Below are 23,356 nucleotides of genomic sequence, written 5' to 3'. Positions count from 1 at the left end.
AAATTGACAGTTGTTTTACGAGCGAGTTCGTCTAGCAAGCCTCGGAGCCAAAAGCACTGAGAAAACCATCAGAAGCACTGGACACAGCTGCAGCTGTCAGCAGACAGAGAGGAAGATCTGAGGAGGATGAACAGAAGGAATACAAGAGACAGAGGTGAAAGACGACAGGAGAGAGTATAAGAGTAGGAGACAAAAGGAGTGTGAAAGAATTTGTCTTGTGCCATGGATATGCTCATTCTCAGAGGTGTGGACTCGAGTCACTTGACTTGGACTTGGAGTCACAAATATGATGACTTTAGACTTGACTTCTGCGTGCATCTAGACTTGGACTTAAACACCAATGTTTCATGACCTCACTTGGACTTGAGCCTTCGCCAATGCAAATTTGCAAATCCAAGGATAGCAAAGGCATGACCCACCCTACTCTCCTCCGACTGGCTAGTGCTCGTTGCCTGGCTTGTTCAGGTTTAGGCAAGAGGAGCGTGATTGGTTAGGGCAAGAATGTCACGCTAAGTCAATCAGATGTAGGGTAAGACAGAGAAGGTCATGTCTTCGATATCCTAGCAAATTTACTTCCCCCAAGCCCAAAGATAAAGTGCAAAATGTGCAGGATTAACCAAATATATGCACATTTTAAAAAGCTTTTATGGCTTTTGAAAAGTAAAATCAGCATTACATTTGGTGAAGAGTGCATTATGACTTGTTGAGGACACGAAACTCAAAGTTTTTTTCACATCATTTCATGTCATATCTAGATTGTAACGACTCTCAGAACACCGGGACACAAAAAAGGCAATGGCCAAAATGTCCTGCCAGCCCTCTGTGATAAAACACTAAAATGAAAAGAGTAAAAATGTGGAGGAATCACTTGGATGGAAAACAGAGGGCAGAGCCAAGATGCTGGGGATAGGGGGAGTGAATGCGGTGTCATCGAAAGTGCAAAAGGAGGTGGGATGGGGGTGAAGGAGGAGTAAAAGGAATGCTGGGATGATAGTGTCTGAATACATAAAAACTCATTAAGAATTCAGTTTGCCTCTCTCCTGTCTGTTTCCCCAACGTTCTGTCTCTCTTTTAATCTCCCCCTCTTTCACTTAATCCCTTTTCTGAATACTGAACCTAATGGCCCTTATCTTTACACCGTTCTCATTTACTGCGTCAACAATGTAAATGCAACCTGCACACGCACACAAAGTTTCAGCGATACTTTGACACTAGGATGGACTAACGTGCAAGAGAGGTTCGAGAAAAATGCAAAAGAATGAAAGCAGGGGAAAAGGGAGACCAGGAAAAAGAGTGACTTTAAGATCTGCCCCTTCTCCTCCCTCAGGCTAGTCCTATTTAAAGTTGTCTTTTTTTTTATTACCCCGCCACTGAACAGGACAGGCTTGTACAGTACGGGGCCTGCATAGACCCGTTCTCTTTTCTTTTTTTCCTTTTTTTTGGGTCTATAGCATAAACAAGGAAAGAGGGAGAGAAACAGAAGAGGGGGAATAAATAAATAAAGGTGCATTTGGACAAATGCATAGTGGCATGAGATGGAAAGAAACACAGCGAGTGTGTTCTTTTCCCATCCTTGGCCAGCAGAAGGAAAACAAGTCAGGCTCAGGGTAGACGGGCAACATTTTTAGCTTTCTAATAAACGGAGGGAGAAGCACAAACTGAACCCCTATTCAGACTAACTTGCTGAGAGGACTGACAGAAAAAAAAAATCTTGGCATGAGACAATGTTTCTCACACACAATGTGGTGAATGTCTCCTGACCGGAGCGAGCCCTGATGAATGACCTTTCCAGGGATACGACGCCTCTCGGCCCCCCTCGCTTGCGGCTAGAACTGCATGGAAAAACGTCCCCCCCTCCCCGGTGAATCCCTGCCCACCACGCCTGAAGGTCCCTCTCCACTCTGTGGGCTCATTTTGTCCTCAGTGTCATCAGGGGGACACAGACAAAGTCGCATGGATCACGACATTCCGGGAATAACTGAATCTAGCCTTATAGTGTCTTGTGTGCCCTCGTCGGTGTCTCTCCATCCCGTCCTCCTCACTGTGATCACAGACAGAGCTCCTATTGAGGCACCGACCGTCTGGCAGACAGGGAGACAGACGAGCTTGCATGCAGACAGACACACAGGGTTGTGCTGTATATCAGAGCTCCCGCCGCACTGTGAGTCAGCATCTCTGACCATAAACCCTGTGCCCTGGATGCAGTGCTCTGCGCCCTACAATGGCCGTCTTGTCAGTGCAGCCTTACTGTCTCTACTCTACTCTCCTCTAAAAGAGGAGAATACTGAAATCTCTCTGACCTGTGCCAGTGTGCCGAGGGGAAGGAGGTAGGCCCGGTTGGTATTTGTTTTATTACTCTTCTGGTCTATTGAGACGGCATCTTTAAAACCCTGCATGATGTCTCAGTGCCCATGGCCGGTCAAGATCACAATGATTAAAGAGACAACAGAGTCCAGAGATAGACTCAAAGAGAAATACAAACAAAGGCAGAGTGTTCCAGGCTATCCTGTTTATGCCCTGGTTGTCTCTTACAGAACAGAGCACATAACTCCCATACCTCCAAACGGAGCCATGCACCGGCTAACAGTCTGTAGTGTAAATACAGCAGAAATACGACTCAGCTCCAGCCATGGTGTCTCCTCTGATCCTGAACAGAAGGACATGTTTTCAAGCTGCCGATGCCAAAGAGCCTCTGAGAACAGTGCAACCCCTCTCTCTGTCTCTCTGTCACCTTGTCTCCTCCAGGCTCCCTGCTTCCAGAAAAGACAAAGAGCCAAACAAACAGAGAGCGGAGGAATAGCTGTGCAGTAGCCGGTGACACTCGGGACATTCTCAAGGTACAGGAAACTGTTTCTCTCCCTCTCTCTCTCTGTCTTATATCTGGCAGGAGCATCCCTCTCTGGTCAACCCTTCAACAGATGTCCTGGCTGAAGGTGCCAGCAACCCTCCCTCCCTCCCTGTCTTCTCTCTCCGCTCCTTCTCTTCTTCCCTCCCGCTGTCCTGGCACAGCCGCGCTGGCCTCTCGCCAAACATGGGATAGAGTGGTGAGGGGAGAGGCTGGTGATCGGCTGTAATGGAAGGAGAGAAGGGAGGGGGCAGTGGAGGTAAGGTGGCCACTATTTGGGTACTGGCCAAGGAGGCTCAGAAGAGAGGGGTGCATTGAAATGAAGAGGAGCTGTGAAGAAAAAGAGCGTGAAGGAGGGCAGGTTTACCCAACCCTTACCTCTCATATGATTTACTCAGTGAGGGGGAAAGTAGTGGAAGTGAATGTGGGTGTGCCTCTGGAATAAATGAGGTGATTATGATATTGTGTAACCTTGATTTGACTGTAAGGATAAGGCATGTCTTTTCTGCAGTGCAACAGTACAGGTGTGTGTGTGTGTGTGTGTGTGTGTGTGTGTGTGTCTTACCTTAACGGTGCGGTGGTGCTTGCGGGAAGGGTGGCAGCGCATGTTGCTCGTGTTGCAGCAGCCCGTGCATCGCTTCACCTCCACACAGGGCGGCCATATCAGGAAGTTGGCAGACGTGGGATCCACCTGGCTCCTGGGGATCTCGTAGATCACCGTCCGCGTCTTACACACCGCCGGGACCGCCTCCTCCACTGGAAGAAAAGACGGGGAGAAGGAGTCCAGTAAATGCACTCGGGCTGCATGAGTGTTCAGTGACACATTTTCCAAATGCAAGCGGCGCGTGCTGATGTATTGTTGTAATTCAGTCCCAGCTGCATTCATGCATTCCTTTACTGCTCGTTATTTGATGACTCACTTGATGTGGGAGCTGTTCGTCTTACCTCAGATCACACCCAACTTTCTTTAAGGCTGTTAAGAAGACTATCCAAAAAGCTGATCTCATATCAGCTAAGGAGCTTTGGGATCAAGTCGGTGAGACAGAAAGAGACTGCTCCTTTGTTCAAAACCCTCACTGGGGTTAATGCAGCGTGACTAGGCCAGAAAACCTTTATGTCCGCGGGTGGGAAATCTAATAATGGCCTTTGACCCTGTAGGCCATAGTGAAAAGAGGCAGGCAGTAAGCATTCATTTCAGATTTAATGCTCTGACAGGCACCCTAACCTAAAGATGTGACACAGAGCGTACAGTATGATACCACTACGTCGTAAAGATGATATGTGCATGCACAGAACGTGAGGGCTTTTGTGGACAGCTGCCAAAATGATACACTGTATCATACACTTCTGATATGGCACACATATATGAAACACAACCAGGCACTTCATCCTGCGCTGCTTTAAATGCTGTGCTGCTGGGAGGGATGTGCAAAACACGCAGCCAGTCTTAACACACACATCGTGCACTACATGGTATTCTCCATGCCTCGATCAGATATCGTACCGCGTGGCGTTTTATGAAGAAATCTGACTGAGAGCCCAGGCGAGCTGCAACTTGAGCCCTGAATGCCTGGAATTTCCACGCTCAAGGATATATTTCTCTCCTGACGCGTGTGTCTTAGATCTGCAAGCCTCTGGCCAATTAAAAGGCTTCATGTCAGACGTCCTCGTCAACCTCACACACCAGTCTCGTTTCTCATGATTCCTTGATTGCCATAAATGCTGGGTAGACGTCTTCATTAGGGTTCCTTTTATCCACAAAAAGCCATATAAATGCCACTAACTATTAGCTTTGTTTGAAATTAGTGTAAAGTGATCGGTTTCATCTCCTGAGTACTCACATGTCAGGGGGTTGATATTTAACATACTGTAGAGGTTATTTTTAGGGCATTGTGACACTGTAGTAAGTTGTGCCAAGTTGTGATGTACATAGCGCCACATGTAATCATGATGCAACCTCTGAGCCGCACAGTGAAACATATAGTCTTCATTCAGTCTTACCAATGCTCCTCTTGCGTCGGCTGTGGAGCTGGGAGCTCTTCAGGTCATTGTAGTAACCATGATGATGGGAGTAGTTCTTATGGTGGTTGTGGTGCTTGTGGTGCTTGGGCTCCTCGATGACATTGTTTCCCGTACCTCATCAAAACAGAAGGCAGCCACATTAATGATGTCACACATGGAGAAGAAGCAAACACAAAAAGCTTTTTCAGCCAATAAACTACTGATCTGTTGATCGTGGCTGCAGCTTTAACAGTGTTGACTGTGGCGGACGGCTTGCTAGGCCTCACCAGACGGCTACTGATGTTTTTTTATACCCCCTTCCACAACTAACAATGTGTCGGTTAGTCACACAACCATAATGAGATGGTAACTTCCCTACTGGCTTCTTGTGCTGCATGTCACACATGCTTTGATTCCCTGAAGGGCTTGGGGTTCCCTTCAGTGTGCTGGCTTGAGGGGGCGACTGCTGATGATGTCACAAATTGAGGTAAACAGTCCAGAGTACACATGATGCAGCCAGGAGGCACGTATTACACAGACCTCTGTGTAATTGCAAGCTTTGTGTGTCAGCCTCACTCACTCATTTGGTTGAACTTTCCCAGCAGGAATAAAGTATCTAGACGCAGGTGAGTCAGCATGCTCTTTCGAAAACAACCAGACACACAGCGGACTAAAGTGGTCATTTGACAGGTGGTACTCAGCTGCCATTATCCCTGCACCTAATTAGTGGTTTCGTGTCTCTCATTTACCTGAAAATGTTTGCTTTTTCAATCATTCAGTGGCTTGGAAAAGTACACGTTTTGTTATGCTGCAGTGGTAGCTCCTTAAGACTCCCTAACCCCTGTCTAATATAGCCAGCTCAGCTTATTCACAGTCATGGTCATCTGATAAAGCTTGCTTGTTTTGGTCCCCACCCAGAATGAGGTGGATTACAGAAGAGTGCCAGAGCAGCTATAAAGTGATAAAGCTTGTTCGCAGGATCCTGCCCTTTCCCAAAGAGCAGAGTATGTGAGTGTTTGCTAAGTGGGTGGGTCTACCTGTCTGTAGGTACGGCATACCCACCCACCTGGCTTACACAGTCCTACACCTGTAGGCTTCACATAAAGACACACTACACAAACTCCTCTTATTATCCTCCATAACATGCTAAAACCCAATGTACACGATCACAACAAAGCTTAGCCACAGGCAAACACATTCCACTCATGCAGCTCCTTTGTGCTCTGACCAGAGTCATCTGAAGGGATTTCCTCTACCTATACACGATCCACCTCTGGGGTTGGTTGTTTATTTGCTTTTGGATGCCTTTTTTCCCCAAGTCTGCTCCTTGGTGAGAGTGGAGAGAATTTCCTTCTAGTCTGTCTAGCAGTCAGTCAGACAGCCAGCGACCCAGAACCAAAGGTCCTCAGAAGGGAAGTGCTGACTGCAGCTGGGGCCTGGAGTTAAAGGAGTAGGTAGTTTGTTTTATTGTGTGACTATGCTGAGTCCGAACAATCCCTTTAAAACACTGAAGTCACACCAAAAAGGGCTGTCTGTTTGGGAAGAACTGAGCATACGACTGGATAAATGAGACTTGGATTATACTGCATGAGTTGTATAAGAGTATCAATATAGTTTTGCTGTTGTTTAATGTTCTCCCTTTTTGGATTCTTGGTTCACCATGGAGGCATGCGAGAAATACGTTACATACTTACTGATATACAAATGGTCCTTTGGGTCGTGAATTATTTCTATAAACGACTGAGCTATCAGTCAGTATCAGTCAGCATACAGACACACATTCACAGGGCAGTAGCACCAAATTCCAGGCCCTATGGATAAACAGTCTCTGTGGGCCCCCTGCCCTTCCTCTCTTGATCCATGTCTCTCTCATGCAAAGACAATTTGCTTTCCATCTTTTTCTTATCTTTCTTTCTTTCTTTCTTTTCTTTTTTGGAAACTCTATTTCCCTTTGTTGGGAAAAGACGTCTACATTGGCGCTCCAGCAGCAGCTTATTCAGCTCTACCTGCGTGTAGTGCGGGAGCAGACTAAACCATTGTGTGCCTTGACCGGGTGACGGCCCCACGAAGCTTCCACTATTTTTTATACAAAGTCACAGTGCAAAGTACAAACAACAGTAGAAATACAGACAGTACAATACAAGACGCATAATTAGCACCATAGAATAGGAAGCACCGAATTAGTCATGACTGCATAAGTGATCCCGCTTCAGAAACTGTTTCAGTTTGAGTTTAAAGTGATCAAAATCAGGATCCAGTTTGAGTTCTGAAGAAAGAATTCCACGGACAGAAAAAGCTGCTTGTCCAAATGAGGATGTACACAGGGGAACCTTACAGTTCCCACTGGCTGCTCCACATGTTACTGAGCCAGAAGCTCTAAGGTCACTGAGCACCTGGGGAGCCTGATGATGTAGGCATTTATGGAAGAGTTTGAAATTAGCAAAATTAATGAAATTAGCAAAACTTAACATATTTAGTTTTTAAAGGACATGACAATGATGTGCTCTCATTGGCTTGATTGTATATCATCATAAGAGGCTTAGTTATTGTAGATTTTGCCTGTGACCAAACTTTTCATTCCAGGCCCTAGGTAATCAGTCCCACTTTCCCCCCGCTACGACACCCCTGCACCTACACATACTGTATATATCTCGCACAGACTCTCCACCTACACTGTCTGCGCTGTCAGGCGGACTCATTGTGACAGCTGGCTGACTTTCCTACCTGACAACCTTTTAACACTGCGGGTCACTGACAGAACTCCCACTGTGCCTCCTCTCGCTCCACCACACCTATCCCTCTCTTCATCTCCCCCTGTCAGGAGAGGACAGGAGTGAGGGAGGGCGTCACACCGGTGACCACCCGGAGACAGTTTGTGTCAGAGCTGACATGGGCATAAAGAAGTCCTTCATGGGCTGCGGAGTCCTTTTCTCAGCACAATAAAAGGACCTTTCTGTTGGTGTTTTCTTTAGAAGGAGCACAGGGTGAGGAGGCGATCAGAGTGATCGGGCAGGGAGATGCAGGAAAAAAATAATAGGTAAGAGTGAGGGGTTTGCTCCTCTGTTAGTTCCAGGTGACTAAGAAGTAATAACACACCCGGAGCCAAACTGAGACAAGAGAAAAGAGGACAGGAGACAGTCTCTCGCCATGAATCAGGCTTTCATGACTCGCAAATTACTCCCTCCATTAGCTGAGGGCCTCGGCTCCCTCCCTTTACTCCTCCTCCTCTTTCTTTCTTCCTCTATTTGTACAATCAGCCAACATGTTGTTGACTCCTTGTAATAAGTGCCTCCATCCATAGTTCTTCTCTCTCCGTCTCCTCCCTGCTTCTTCATCGTCAACAGTTACATGGCTGAGTTGACAAAAATTTAGTTTAGGTCATGTGTGCAAAATGTCGTCCCTTTGGGTGTGAAAGGTGGTGGGAAGCACAATAACTTTGTTTTTGCAGCACTGGAGGTTCATCGGAAGTGCTGCCAACTGTACCAGAGGTAAACACTCTGCCAGCTTGTCGGAAACAAAGCCGATTGCACAACAACTTACAGCCTTTCTGAGTGAAGTGTAGCAGGAATACAACCTCCAGAATCCTCCTGCTCCCTCCTCCACCTCTGCCCCATGCCAAGAGTCAGGTTCCCTTTTCTGTCAAAGTCCTTCACTGAGAGAGATAAGAGCAGGCAGGCCGAGGGGCCGCCTAAGGAGAGAGACAGGGCTGGAGAAGAGGAAAAGCGAGGAGAGGAGCACCTCAGGGGCCAGACAGCCATCTGCAGACTTCAGCAGGGTCATCTCATCTGTCAGTCAAGCTGAAGACACCATCCTCGCAGAACACATAGACTCACACTGCGTGAAACACACAGCCGCGAGATAAGGCCCCGCAGGCCTTCCCAGCAATCCTCAGTCACACATATGTATGTCCTTTCAGGCTGAGTTATAGAGTCATCTCTCCAGTGACAAGAGATCTCAGATAATAACAAAACACTGTGATAACGACTAAAACAAAATAATCAAGGGTTTCCTGGCTGTGACCTTCAAAACACAACATGTCAGATCTTCCATGTTCAAAGGTTTAAAGCAACACCTCATAGACACCTCTCCTTTCAACTTCCCTTATTGACATGCTATGCCGTGTACAGTCCGGCCTATACTGGTAGCTTTACTGTCCCAGCCATCTGCAACAAAAGCTCTGAAAATACCCCTCCGGCTGGCGTCAAAGGTCTTTTAATGGGCTGGCCTGGGCCGCCGAGCCGGCCGTCAGACAGATTTATGTCCTCGTAATAATAATCAGCCTACTACTGTTACCCCACGAAACATTCCTCTGTTTGAAGAAAGACATGTTAATTCAATTATAAACACCTCTTCTCATGCTAGAGACGCTCCAGGGATCTATTCTAGGCCCAGCATATAGTGAGCTGATTACTGTTGTGGAGAGCAGGTTGATTTGATTGTGAATTAACAAATTAAACACACGCATGATGTGAGGCTATTACTACTGTGGCCCTAATTGACACGTCCGTCAGAAAAGCACTGGCTACACAGAAGAGTACTTCTCCGCTCCTAATGTTGCTTTGCAGAATTTAAGTGTTGAGGCTGCTAATGAGCTATGACCAGCGAGGTAGCTTACATCATTTACTGTTAAAGCAAATTTAGTAATTACCTATTTCCATCAACAAATCTTCAGGAGAGAGCCCTGAATTTGATATATGGCCACAGCCTGTGTAAATAGAGGCTCATGTGAAGGCAAACAGCTTCTTCCAGCGCACCACTGTAACTTAATCTAAGACAGCCCGAGACAGACCGGACCGCCGCCACAGAAGAAGAAGCAGCACCTCCAAGAACCTGAAGCTGAAGAAGCTCGCCTGACCTGCGAGCCGCTGTCTCTGTTTACAGGGCAACACATGTGGCATATGTGGTCACTATAAAGTCACTTTATTGCAGCAGCTGAACGAATATTTGCAAAAAAAAAAAAAAAAAGCCTGCCAGTGAAAGTCCATCTTTGTCACATGTGTACAGTAGACGCACCTCTCATGGTTACTGCTTTGTCACGCACGCCAGGGCTGCGCTAAGCTGCACAGATCCCTCCTGTGCAATGCTGGAGTCATAGTTTCACTGATTCCCTGCTCAGTGTAATTAGCAGAATGTGCCAAAACAACAGGTATTCCTGTTTGTTCACTAAATCCACTGAAGCTGCAGGATAGGCAAAGTCTCCACATCTTATTTGATCAAGTGCCACTCAAACATCAGCTTACTTATGTCCAAGGGTGTAGGTTTTGTTCCAGCATTGGGGGAACACATGTAAAACAGAGGGTTTCACCATCAAACACTTAATTTCATGCATCAATTTATGTTGTACATGTCTATAATTTTGTCAAAACTTTGTCATTTTGGGGGGTGGTCAAATGCACATGCTCTTAATATTAAGGGGGATGTGTCCCATTCATCTTTCATGGAGCAGCTCCAGACTTTATACTTGATGACATCACACGTTTGAGACTTACTCCTCTGGTTTCTGGCTTTGAGACACACAAATATTGATTGTACTTTCCCAGGCCGTGGAAATAACATATTGGAATCTTAATTTAGACGGTGCCTCTTTTAGATAATGACCTTTGTATACATTTATGCAATAGTTATTTGACTTCATCCTCAAGCCAGCACACACATATATAAATGGAAAGTCCCCATACCAGGTAAGTAAGACAGCTATATTTAAAAGTGATGCAACAATAGAACACAATTCTACAGCTAATAAAGGCATCCTGCTTATGTAATCATGGCGCAGCTGTTTTTCGGACCACCCTGTACTACGTGTTGCCACATCAACGACAGCAGTGTCACGTGTGGAACAACGTCCAGAGCATCATGGCTTAAAAGTGTAACTGTGGGTAAAAGTATCAAGAGGCAGAATTTACCTACGGAGTCAATGTCCAGTAGCCGCTGGAGGTCGCTGATGCTGTGGATTTCACTGTGGGACAGTCTGTCTATCAGCTCCTGGGGAAACTCCACTTCCTTTACAGGGGGCGGTGGGGGGGGCGACAGGAGAAAAAAAATAAACAAGAGATGAAGGTTAGAGATGTGTCGGGTCAGTGGCAAAACGTGTGTGTAATTGTTTGCCTGTATAAGTAAACGTGCTGGGTTTAAACAAGCACCAGGAAGATCAGTGCGAGAACAATTTTGCAACTATGTGCCAACTACAACCAGCAGATCAACCCCCCTATGCACGGGGAGAAGGTGGCGCTGAACCTCCTTTAGAAATTAGACAAGTTAGGTAGAGAGTGCTTTGCACGGGGGCAAAACTAAATGACTGAAGAACAATATATCAGATATTTTTTATTGGGGTCCCGTGGTGAATTCGGCACCCAGATGAGATTAGATTGAGCACAGTTTCCCTGTAAAATATCTATTTTCGTTTTAAAGAACCCCACTGCCTTTACCTGACATGCAGGTCAATGATTATGAGAACTCTATCATGAAACGTGAAAATTAGTTAATATTACCACTGCTTTGACTATTAATGGGATGCCGAATTATTAAATAGATGCCAATGAGCTCAAATCGACTTTAATAATTGTTTTATTAATCATATCCCCCTGCTGTTAGGTGAAACAACATTAAACCGTCTATTTTTCTAAAGGACTTTGGCACTGTTCTCTGCCCGTGTGAACGGCAGCTCGCCACACCATGCACTTGTTGCGGTCTTGCAAGCACCTCAAGTTGAGCAAACCGTGCAGCCTTACAGGAACAGTGGCTATTTATATCGCCCGCAGCGGTTCCCATGAAAGCGCTTAGCCCAACCAAAACGTTTGCCCAGTTGGCTCGGGCTACAAACAAATTTGGCACAAAAACCAAAAATAACTACGATGTGCGTCCAAGTGCACGACGCGATGTTGGTGCTCAAAAGCGCGTAGTCACTGACCCTCATGGTAACTGGAGCTGATATGGTGTTTGCTCACTCTTGAAAATATGATTTCATATATTCACCCTGTTCTTATAATAGCCTCTTAATCTGACCTGCCCTTAGAGTGTGTTCATTCAAATGAAGCATTGCTTTAAATTAAGTAAGCTCATAATCTTATCTCCAACCTAATTACAGGCTTTAAATTCAAACATATTGCTCTGTAGTTTTCTGTCTCTGGGCATCAAGTTGCGGTGTGTTGCTGGAACTTTGCACCCTCACAGGAATAAAACCCCGCACCACTGCGTGTGACATGGCACCAGAGGGACACAGTCTATCCGTCCTGGTAACTTTACCTCAGAGCTGGCCTGCAGCAGGTACGTCGTCCACAGCAGGAAGTAACAAAGTGCGGCTCTCATCTCCCTTTAATTTAGATTTAACCCCGAACAAGAAAAAGGTGGTGTTCTGTAGGAGCCGCAGAATCGCTCCTGGCCCCACAGGATCCACAACCATCCCCTCTGGGAGAGGAGCCGGGGTGTCAGAGCTTGCTACGCGGGCTCAATCAGACTCCGTCTTGCACTTGCTTCTAACTATGAAAAAGGGCTGAACAGGCTGGACGTTGACTTATTCACATTGGACTGCGTCCTCTTGAACAAGATCTGTGCGGCAGCTCGGCATAGCTCCTCAAGCGCAAGTGGGACATTCCCATGAGACAAGTCTGAAGCGCATTGCACTTGTCCTTCACCCTCTAAACAAAACAAGCTTCAAACTTCACCCCCACTTTAGTGAAATATCAAGCAAGAAGCGCGGCTGTTCAACTTAAACAGAATTAAGACTTTTTTTCTATGATGGTATTTAATAGTCGTGGAGAAATATAATCCAAACGTGCAGATCCTCTTGGGGAGAAAAATCACAGGGGAGAAAGTTGTCCGTGCTGTGCTATCCAGAGTCTGTCTTGCAGCAGTCTGCACAGGTCCTTAACTGTGTAGGACTCTGGAGTGAATGGAGTCAGAGCGCCTCTGAGCCGCTGGATATAGACAGCCAGCAGCTCCGTGCCCGTTGCGCCTCCCCTCGCGTTTCGGTGATCGTGCATCTATTCAGCGAGGGGAGCTGGTTGGCTGGTTGGATGACTTAAGACTCAAGAGCATGTCCCCATCCCCCCCTCAGTGTGTGTGTGTGTGTGTGTGTGTGTGTGTGTGTGTGTGTGTGTGTAGGCTATGCCCCTCAGCAAAGAGCTCATGCAGAGATTAAGGCTGTGTTTGATGACTGATTATCACCTGTTGGAAAGGATGCCAATAATTATGGACAAAGTGAGACACAGAAAGGATGAGGATGCTGATGAAGATAAGACACTGTCCTCATTCCTCATTGTTAATAATTAGCTTTGTTTGTAACACAAATAAGGATCAGGGGAAGTCAGTGATTACATTTTTTATTAAATCACTCAGGATGATTTTCAGGATGTAATCAACTTTGAGCAAAATGTAGAAGATGGTGATCATTATCATGGAAGTGATGACGGTGGTGACTCAAGATGTGTCATGATGATGAGATCTCTTTGTGCCTTTGAGTTAAAAACCCATTTATATATCATGTCTGCTCATTAAGCGCATGGAAATATGTAAACATGTCTGTAAATGTACATTATGATGACATAGATGACGCCCATTTTACACCCGTGTGTGTGTGGGCATGATTTTGGGGGCCACAGGAAGCAACTAGTTAACAGCAGGTTAACAACAGACTGGTCTTAACTTGTCGTGGGGAAGCTGGAGGCCGTGCTGTGCTGGGAGGTCTGGGAGGAGAGCCCGAGGGCCTGATAAACGAGACATACCAACAGGAGCGGAGACACAGACAGAGACGGCGTGCACACACATTACCAGCCAGAGGTGACAATCAGCAGGGAGCCATAGGTCAGCCAACCAGGTGGTCTCTCCCTCCACCTTGTCCATTCAGCTGGATCGCAGAGCGCGAGGCCGGCCTGAGGGCGTTGTGGCTGGAAATGCTGCATGGAGGAAGCGCTCCAGCAGCTGGTGGAGTAATTAATGTCACTATTTTAATAGGCCTGTGAAGTTCATTTCAGGATGGTACCGGTGCTTTAAAATGAATGTAATAATTTTTATTTAGAAAAAAATGTCCCTCTGCTGAAGCCATTTACTGAAGCCTCTTCTTTAAAATTAGGGGAGAATGGGGTTGATTGTCACACTTTTTGCTTTCATCTGAATCCTTCAAAAACACGTGGTTAAGTTAAGGAATCTTACAGGACGCAAATATTGCTCTCTCGGGTGAAAGTCTGTGTTTGTTGGACCCATCCACCACCCATCCCACTCACCCCAGTCGGACTTTTGTCACGTTAACTTTTGTCCTTGTCTCGCAGCATTTCTCCGACGCCGCTGGGCACTGTTAAACTATAACAGCAACTGGCCGCGTATCATGCCGACGTTAAAGGACGCCTTTTTTGCTTTGTTTCTGACGCCAAATGTCACTGCCCAAGCGCCAGATTTCGACGACTTCGGAGCGAGACCTGGCTCTCTTAATAGATTCCCTTTCAATGTGTAATGGAAGGGTTAGTCTAAGTCCATGTTTGTGATGTCCAGTAATCCATTAATTACCATGGTGCAGTCATGCAACATTTTCTCATTACGTTAATTGGCATCAATTATGTGAAGAAAATAGGTCAATATCAGGAAATGACCATATTTATGGTAACCCAGAAAGTGATTATAGAGTCTAAATTGATGTTTTAAAGTCTAGAAATCCACCTTTTGCTGAACTACTCATGCAATTATTATAAACCCATCATGTAAAAGCTGAGAGGAGTCACTCAGAAGAACTGGATACTTACATTTTGACATGAAAAACACTCCTCTTACCTCAATGTCAAGTGCCTTACTCCTGAAATGACCCCGTAGGTGACCTCTGACCCCAATTCTAACAATTTCAGTGCCAACATTTCTTAACAGGAGGGGAGAGGGAGATCTAATGAATGTGACAACCAACCCCGTTCACCCCTATTGCATGGCACTAAGTCCTCAGCTGCATGAGGAACTGTGTATTAAAGTATGTGATATGGTAAAATGACTAACACAGACTGGTGACAGGCAGGTTCATTATGATCTGCAGTGTTGTCATAGTGACATCAGAGGTCAGCCTCCCCACCTGGATGTGCACCCTCGCTGAAATGCATGAATCATGTGTCTTGTTGGTTTGCATCATGGAGGGAAAGTGGGAGTGAGAGGAAGAGGTGAGAGACCAGGAGGAGAGAATGATTGTTTTTCTAACGTGAGGGTGAAGAAGTGAGTAAAAGGAAAAACTAGCAGGTGAGGATGATGTGTTGTGTCTTTCTCATTCTTCCTTTTTAATGTGTCCTTTGTGTTTTGATGATTGTGCTTATAAATGATGCCTTAAAGGAGCAGTGTAGCGGTGAGGACTGTAGATTGCAGCCAGCTGAAACTTCTCCCATGTGCCAAGTATGAACTCCTGGTTAGAATTCCATCAGTGTTCAAAGTTCAGGAGGTTTTTACCAGGAGTCGAATTATCTGCAGAGGTCTCATACACTCAATAAAGCCGTTTCACTTCAGAAATCAGTATTTTTCCGACACTGTTTTTTCGGCTTGTGGTGGACAGGCCACTAGCACAGCACCTGCTAATGTGTGCTCACCTTTTTTCTCTGATGACTTTAGATCCAGACGTTCAGTAGGTTTTTACCAGGAGCCGAATTATCAGCAAAGGTCTCTTCTTCTCCAAAATAAATGGACCCGGTGATTTAGACAGTAAAAAGACTGGATAAAGCAGTTTAACATTAAAAATCTGTGTTTTTTCAATGCTGTTCAGCTCGTTGTGGAGGGGCCAGAGCGAAAACGCAAATGGCCCTATCTAGACTCATGTTTGGTTTCGTCCATTCTTGGCTATTTTCAAGTGATTATACACTAAATTAAACATATGTATTATATCATACTCCATTTCTGTAAATATCTTCCCCTAAATCCTGCACACTAAACCGTTCAGCCATAATAATATGGAGAAAATAATCTTGAGCTTGAGACACATAAGAATGACACACATACAGTATAAAATGGAGAGCATGGTAGAGGTGGATGAAAACATTTACACACTGGGGGGAAACAAACTGAACTGAGCAAAAGAGAAAAAGATACAGTTTGGAGGAAGGAGAAGACATTAAAACAACAAAATCAGAAAATCATTCTCTCTCCCTCCTTCTTTTCTGCGTAAACCATTAGGCAACATGTTTACTGGCAACTGAGGTCTGTGTACCTAACAACATTAACCCCATTAAATGGTTTTATAGATGCTGGTGCACAGTAAATCTAGCCATAAAGACGCTGCGGAGAGGACGCTCTCCGAGTGAGGTGATGACTCCCGTTTCCCCCTAAGGCCACACATAGTTCCCAGTGAGAGAAGCATAGAAAAAATGGGGGGAAATTTTTGAAGAATGTGGTGGATATGAGTTGCATTGCCTTTGGGGGATTGGAGTGTGCCTCTTAGTGTGTCTGTTCTTATCATTTATTTCCATGGTGAGACGGTAATGCTCATTTGGAGAGTCCTGACTTTATATCTTTAAGCTGGGACTGTTTTATTTTTGGGCAAATTGCAGTTAAGTGTAGTGTCAGATCAGTTTCATAGTCACAATAAACTAATGAAGATGGACTCAAAGGTGACTTTTTAATTTAGATGTGTCCCATGTTAATCACAGTACCTGTCTGGACTTTTCATTAGGCATCCTCCCATCCTTGGTAGCCTGCTTTGGATTATACTGCTATATCATTTGGTTCAGTATAGTCATGGACTTTCCACGTCCAAAGATGACATGCAAGGTACTCTGGATGCGTTGGTTGTTGACGTGACAAAAAACAAAAACAAAAAAAAAACAGGGTTTGCCTTTAGAATGTTATAGGACCTGAACGCCACTCTCTCAGGTGAAAGTCAATGTTGGTTGGACCCATCCACCACCCCTACTCAGACTTTCACCACCTTAACTTTCGCACTTATCCCATCATGCTTCTCCCTGATGCCGCCAGGCACCATTAAACTATAATGGCACCCGGCCACGCATCATGTCAATGTTAAAGGACACATTTTGTCACTGGTTTCTGACGCTGCAAGCCACTGCCCAAGCACGGATTTCAACAACTTCGGAGTGAGAGCGGGCTCAATCAACAAATCTGGCAAGTCGCAAAAATGTTGCTAGTGAACATATTAGCAAATGTTCACAGACAACATATTTTTAGTTGTTTTGCACCAGAATAGGCAGTCTTGCAATACAGTATCCACATGTGGTGACTACGCCATTTTTTGTTTATCACTTTTTTTTTTATTAACATTCAAATTAAATTATGATCTTTCTCTAACTGAAATAGAGTGCATTTTTTATGTCTAAATCTAAGACAGGAGTCTGGACACTAACCCAAAGTTCAGATGTAACACTCCTACACTTTCTACACCTGCCCTGCTCCCCAGCCATCTCCTTCTGAAGCATATGTGGTGTTTCATTACCTGTAAGAAACATCTTTGAATGTAATCCTGCGTTGCAAAAAAAACATGTAATTAAGAAAGCAGGTTAGTAGCATACAAACATAATTTCTAGTAGACAGGTTGTTTGGTCCGGTGAACCTGTGGATAAATAACATATACAATAAATATAATGTATGAATAATATAAAATGATAAAAGCCTAGACTTGTTTCCATCAAGTTCCCTGGTCCAACCTTTAACCAGATAGATCGGGTCCATGTCATTGGTCCGACAGCCCATTGGTTCAACATCCCATTAGTCCAACGGTCCGTGGTGCTGAACGGCTCCCGGTGGGCGTATTTCTGCCTTGATGGTGCGCCACAACCAGCTCTGGGTCAGCTGGGAAAGGCTTGAGGCGGCACAGGCTCACGGCTTATATGTTTGCCATTTTCTTTTTCATTTTAACCCACACCATGATCTTTTCCTAACCCTAACCAAGTGGTTTTTGTGTCGGACCAATGGGCTGTCAAACCAATGGGCAGTTCCCGATAGATCAACCTGGTTTCACGCCGAAGTTGTCGAAATCCGGCGATGCGGCGGTGACCTGCGGTGTCAGACACTGATGAAAAAAGCCATCCTTTAATGTCAGCATGACACACGGCTAGTCAAGAACTAAAGAACAAAAGGCAGCAAAAGTTTGTCTTTTGTAGCCTAAACCCAACCACGTGCATTACTTGTTGGACAAAAAAAAAAAAAAACGTCAATTCATGTCGTTGTACTGATGTAGTGTGTTTATTTTGAAAGAGACTGTATGTAAACGGTATATTGTATTTGGTGTGTATTTTGAAAGAAGACAATGCATGTAACAGGCAGAACTTGACACAGCGTACCAGACCTTTCACGTCATATCTGGATGTGGAAAGTCCATGACTAAATGTCGATAAGTGACGAGGTCGGAGTGAGAATGTGTTGGATAGATGCAGGTATTTAATCATCATATCTGACCAAACAGAGACCCTGAGAGGTCAGATCTGGTTAACAAAGTTAAAAGTAAATATATACCGTTCATCTTGCTCTGTCTAAAATGTCCCTTCTCCGTGATTGTTTTATTTTCCATAGTCTGATACGGTCCTGACACCTATAGGATCAAAGCAAAGGACCTGGTATCTCAGCACAGTAAGTGTTTTAACACACACATTATCATCCATAACCCAATCTCAACTTGATCCCAGTGCAGCTGAACTCCGACCCTGCAACGAAAGCAAAGAATCTCACACTTCAGTGCGCTGCAGAACCATAAAAAGATAGCAGAGCTGACAATAGAAACTCAATACACTGATAAACACACATTCACGACAGTTATGATACCCGCACCTGATACATGTCCTTTCCAATGAAAGCGGTTACATATTTTCCACTGGGCATCCCTGTTCTATGACACCTCATAATGTCAAAGACCGAGTGGATGACCGCGTGGATTGCCTTGCAACAGAGAAACAAACAACAGATCTTAACCTGGTGTCTCCCTCCCCGCCACCCAGCGATATCATGAGCACGCATGAGTCACGGACACAAGGAGCAGGTCCTGTGCAGACTACAGAGTGATCTCCTCCCTCCTCCTCGGGGGAGAATTAGGCTCCGTTAACTAAAGCCCAAATTAGCTCATCAGTGTCTATGATGACAAAGTTGATTCCATTAGTGGGTTGTGTGTTGATGTGTTTAGTGTGGAGCTGTGTGCTATTTGACACACGCTCGTGTCTTGTAATAGGCCCATTAGAGACAGCGGTGACTTTTATGGTTAGGTTACTCATGTACACACACATGGGTAAGTAATTCAGGTGAAATTTCCCAGGAGCAAAGGTACATTCCACAGGCTGGTAGCGATATAGATTGGACTTGGAAATTATCCAGAGCAGAGTGCATATCCAGGGCAACCTCTACACGCATAAACAAGCAGCTGAGAAAGACTCAAACACTCTCACCGCTTGTTCTCCTGAATATTAAGTAGTGGAGGGAGGCCAAGTACAGCAGCCTTACTTACAACTTACAACTGGACGCAGCTGCTCTTTTATAGGGACGATTACTGGCAGCCATTTACAGGCCTTCATCTCTCTAACATGCATAGCAATCTGAATGAAGTGCTCTGTGGGGCCTCCCAGCACCCCTCAGGACCCCCTTTTCCTTTCAGGCACTATAGGTGTGCAGGTATTCAGAGGGCACGGTGCCAAAAATGCTCTTTCATAAGTCACAACTGCGTAGTCGAGTCAACCTGCGGGATCAAAAATTATGGCACATGCACACATAAATGCACAAAGCCGGTGGTACAAGGTATGCGAGGCAAACTTCCAGCTGCAACACATTATACATTACAGCGGCACACTTCAGTTGTTAAGGGACCGCGGCATCCTCTCCGTGTGATCTCCAGATCTGTCAAACTGCGGTCTGCTCTTGTCATAACTCTGCCTCAACTTTCTCACTCTGTACTCCTCCATGAAAGCCGTCCTTAGAGAGCTAGAAATAGGTGTTCGGTGCGAAAGAGAAATGACACCAAAGAGAGAAAATACTGGGAACACGCTGGAAGAAATCCAAGTTTATGTGTGTTTTTGCACGTTCCTTGCAACCTCAGCATCCCGTTCCTGCCTGGCTCCGAGGTCTGACCCCATCATTTAGGTCAGGGATGGACTCCTGACTGCAGCCTGCAACCACAACAGTATGGAGGGCGCAGCTAACGGCAAGCCACAGCTCCAGATGTGAGACGGAAATTACGAGACACAAAATCGGACTTGCAGCTCAGGTATGAACAGACCCACACATGCTGTGAGTGTGGGAATCTGCACTGAACAGACAAAGTTGTGCACTAACACTTACACACCTGCACTCTCTCATGCGCATTCTCCGATTTCCACAGATGGACAGACAGACAGACATGAAGCAATTCGGGCACAAGTCCTTACATGCAGTTCCCCCTGTCCCAGCTCCTTTTCCCCTTAAAACACTGCCTCTTTATTCTCTATGAACTTAAAAAAAACCACCCTCTCTTTCTGCACACACACACTCACACAGAAAACGGGGGACTTCCAGCCACTGAGAAATAGCAGCGTAATTGCCGGTGCTCTGTTGTCTATCAAGACCTGACCTTTTCAACATGTGTGTGCCGTGTTGGGAGCGGTGGGAACCGGCAAGGAGGAAGACAGGGGTCTCCCTGGCTCTGTGGTGGTCTGACCCAACCTTCCCCCTTCCTTACTCCACTCCAACTCCCCCAAAACACTGGGAACTCCCACTGCGTCCCCATGTTCTGTGGGTTCAGAGGCTAGGAGGGGAGGACACGGCTACCCCACAAATCAGGCTCTTGGCAAGGGGGACATCAAAGGCGGAACAGGATGATGTGGAAAGGGACAGGGGGAGACAGAGCTGCCCTGTCTCACTGCGGTCCCAAGGGAGATGGAGGAAAATTCGAGGTCTATGTGTAGAGCCCAGACATTATAGTGGCACAAATGTACGCTTTCTGTTGTTGCCAGTGGGAAAATAGCTGACTGGTATTGCCTTACATGCAACTGGCCCTGAAATAAGGACATTAAAGAACGTAACATATACAGGGGACATATTCATAATAAACATATGAGAGTTCATAGGATTACGCATCGATGGCAAGCGGAAAGAAATGGCTTTGACTTGCAGAGAATCCAAACAAATAGCAAGAAACTAATATCAAGAGTGAAGACGTAGATGTGGGGTCCAAGAGGCAGCCTCATAAGACTATAAAACACTCACAGGTCCAATGACAAGTCATCTTAAGACATGACAGACAAGCCCAGCTCTCAGTGGGGGCACACAAAGCTGTCCTCAGAAATGTATAGGAGCCTATAAGCCCATAATTACACCAATTGGCATGTCAGATGGGGCTTTCACTTCGTTATTTACCCTTCCTTCTCCCCTTGTCTTTCACTAGCCATAGGCTGCCCCACTCATGGTGTAGGGACCAGGAGATGGGGGAACTAGTGGTGACCGGGATGATGATGTGCATGTGGGAGGAGGTAGGATTCTGTATCGGGGGATTAAGGAGAGATTTTTGCTTGACTTGCCTTGAGTGACATCTATGACAGAGATGAAGAGGAAAGACTTGGATGGAAGGAGCGAGGGAGTGAGGAGATGAGGAGAGGTTGCAAGCATGGGCGGATTATGAGACAATGGGCCCCTGGGCACAGATATGCAAAGGGCCCCACCACCTTTCTTACGTTTTGTGTCTTCCTTAGGTTCTTTGTGTCTCCTTCAGGTAATATTATTGTCTTTCTGGTCATATTGTGTCACTTTGTAGTCATTTTGTTTCTCCTTGTGGTGTGTTTTTGTATGCTTTTGTAGTTGTTTGGGTGTCCTTGCCGTAATTTAGTGTTTTAATGAGGTTCTTTGTGTCTCTTTGAGGTAATTTTATTGTCTTCTTGGATGTATTGTGTCACTTTGTAGTCATTTTGTGTCTCATAGCGATTGTTTTTGTAGTTGTTGGGTGACTTTGAGGTGATTTTGTGTCTTCCTGAGGTTCTTATGTGTCTCTTTGAGGGAATTTTTATCGTCTTTTTGGTCGTATTGTGTCACTTTATGGTCATTTTGTGTCTCCTAGTGGTTGTTTTGTATGTTTTTGTAGTTGTTAGGGTGTCTTTGCCGTAATTTAGTGTTTTATTGAGGTTCTTTGTGTCTCTTTGAGGTAATTTTATTGTCTTTTTGGTCATTTTGTGTCTCTTTGTGGGGTTTTTTTTACCCCTTTTTGTAGTTATTTTGTGTCTCTGTGATTATTTTAGCAATTTTTGTAGTTATTTGTGTCTCTTTGCAGTTCCCTTGCATCACTCTGTGGTCTTTTTTTATTTCTCTGTGGTTATTTTCAGTCTTCCTGTCACATTTCAACTGGGCATTTGACATTGACCAGCAGGCCCGTTCATTAATCCATCTATGGTTGCAAGGGTTTGAAGTAAAAGATGCCACTAAAAGAAAACCCCAGGATTAAAGGGCGATTACAACCAGTTAGAGAATCCACTTGGATGCACTCATCGTTTTACCATGTGCTATCAGCCCCAGGGCTGTGAAGGTGTGCAGTGAGCAGCGCCATGAATTGTGTTTGAGATTTTCCTCAACACAGCGCCATTCCTATAGCAACCACACCTAACTGAGCAAAGCACTTAACCTCCAGGAGAGAAGCCCTACCTAGTTTATGGGCCGTACTGTGATGCTATTTTGCACGCATCATGGTAACTATTAACAGCGGTTAATGTGAACCCCCCTACCACAACAAGCTCCCACCTAGCTTCTCTGGAAGAAACACTATAGCTGCTTTTAAAAAATAATTACTGCAGGTTTTTGGCTCTTTTATTGTTGTTGTTATTATTGGAGGCCATAAAAGCAGTACCAGATCCACCGCTGAGGGATGTTTGTCAGCGAGCGAGAGAAAGCGAGACAGAGGAGGGAAAATATGAGACAGGATGGAGTTAGCAAGACCTCCATTCTTGTTTTCCTGGTATTCCTGCCTTCATTTGACAGTTCAGAGTAGATTGAAACAAGAGGGAGAAAAAAGGGAAAATGTCCCTGCCAGAATGGAGCTGGAGACGACACCCCCGTCTGGTGTTCGTCCCCATCTGCTGGCCCTCAAGGAAACCCTGAGAGCCCCATACTTGTTTGATGTCAAGCAATCTATGCCTTGTATCAAAGAATGACACACTGGGTGACGTTTCCATGCATGCACGTGTGTGTGCGTATGTGCGTACACAGAGGTTTGCTGAAGGATCTTGAACTCAAATTGGAAAAATAACTTTTTTTGGTCCCCGAGCCTTTGATGCCAGCCCATACTGTCATTATGGTACACAGACCAGAACCATAATAACACCTCTCCTCCTCCTCCTCCTCCTCCTTCTCCTCCTTCTCCTCCTCCTCTCCTAGGACTCAAGATGAAGTGTCAAAATCCCAAGGCAGAGGGAGATCACAACAAACTGATAATCAACAGGAAGTGGCTCCATTATGGGCTTAAAGATAGGAGAGAGTGCTCTCTGGTTACAGCACTCACTCAAATCCACACATTCCTGCAGGGTTTAGGGAGAGCCGGGTCACCCCTGTGGACTCTACTCCCCAGCCACTGCCTCAGCCCAGGGGCATTGCTCAGGGTGCAGCTGG

At 45.5% G+C, this 23,356-nt stretch overlaps 1 protein-coding gene across 2 annotated transcripts in view; it reads right to left on the bottom strand.

The window, feature by feature from the left end:
- Positions 1 to 12,744, bottom strand: part of pdgfab (platelet-derived growth factor alpha polypeptide b) — a 23,286-nt gene extending 10,542 nt beyond the window's left edge. For both annotated transcript variants that reach the window (XR_004502662.2, XM_033645182.2), the window contains exons 1-4: positions 12,089 to 12,744; positions 10,750 to 10,846; positions 4,847 to 4,981; positions 3,411 to 3,601 (exon numbers count right to left, since the gene is read on the bottom strand). Coding sequence is in view for 1 of the 2 variants with exons in the window: in XM_033645182.2 (XP_033501073.1) it covers positions 3,411 to 3,601; positions 4,847 to 4,981; positions 10,750 to 10,846; positions 12,089 to 12,151 (486 nt within the window). In the remaining variant the exon portion in view is untranslated. The remainder of the gene's footprint in view (positions 1 to 3,410; positions 3,602 to 4,846; positions 4,982 to 10,749; positions 10,847 to 12,088) is intronic.
- Between the last annotated feature and the right edge of the window lie 10,612 nt (positions 12,745 to 23,356).

This window comes from Epinephelus lanceolatus, chromosome 18 (assembly GCF_041903045.1).
Source record: "Epinephelus lanceolatus isolate andai-2023 chromosome 18, ASM4190304v1, whole genome shotgun sequence".
NCBI classification, from domain to species: Eukaryota; Metazoa; Chordata; class Actinopteri; order Perciformes; family Serranidae; genus Epinephelus; species Epinephelus lanceolatus.
Note: the sequence above shows the minus strand (reverse complement) of the source record. Positions and strands in the feature narration are given on the sequence as shown.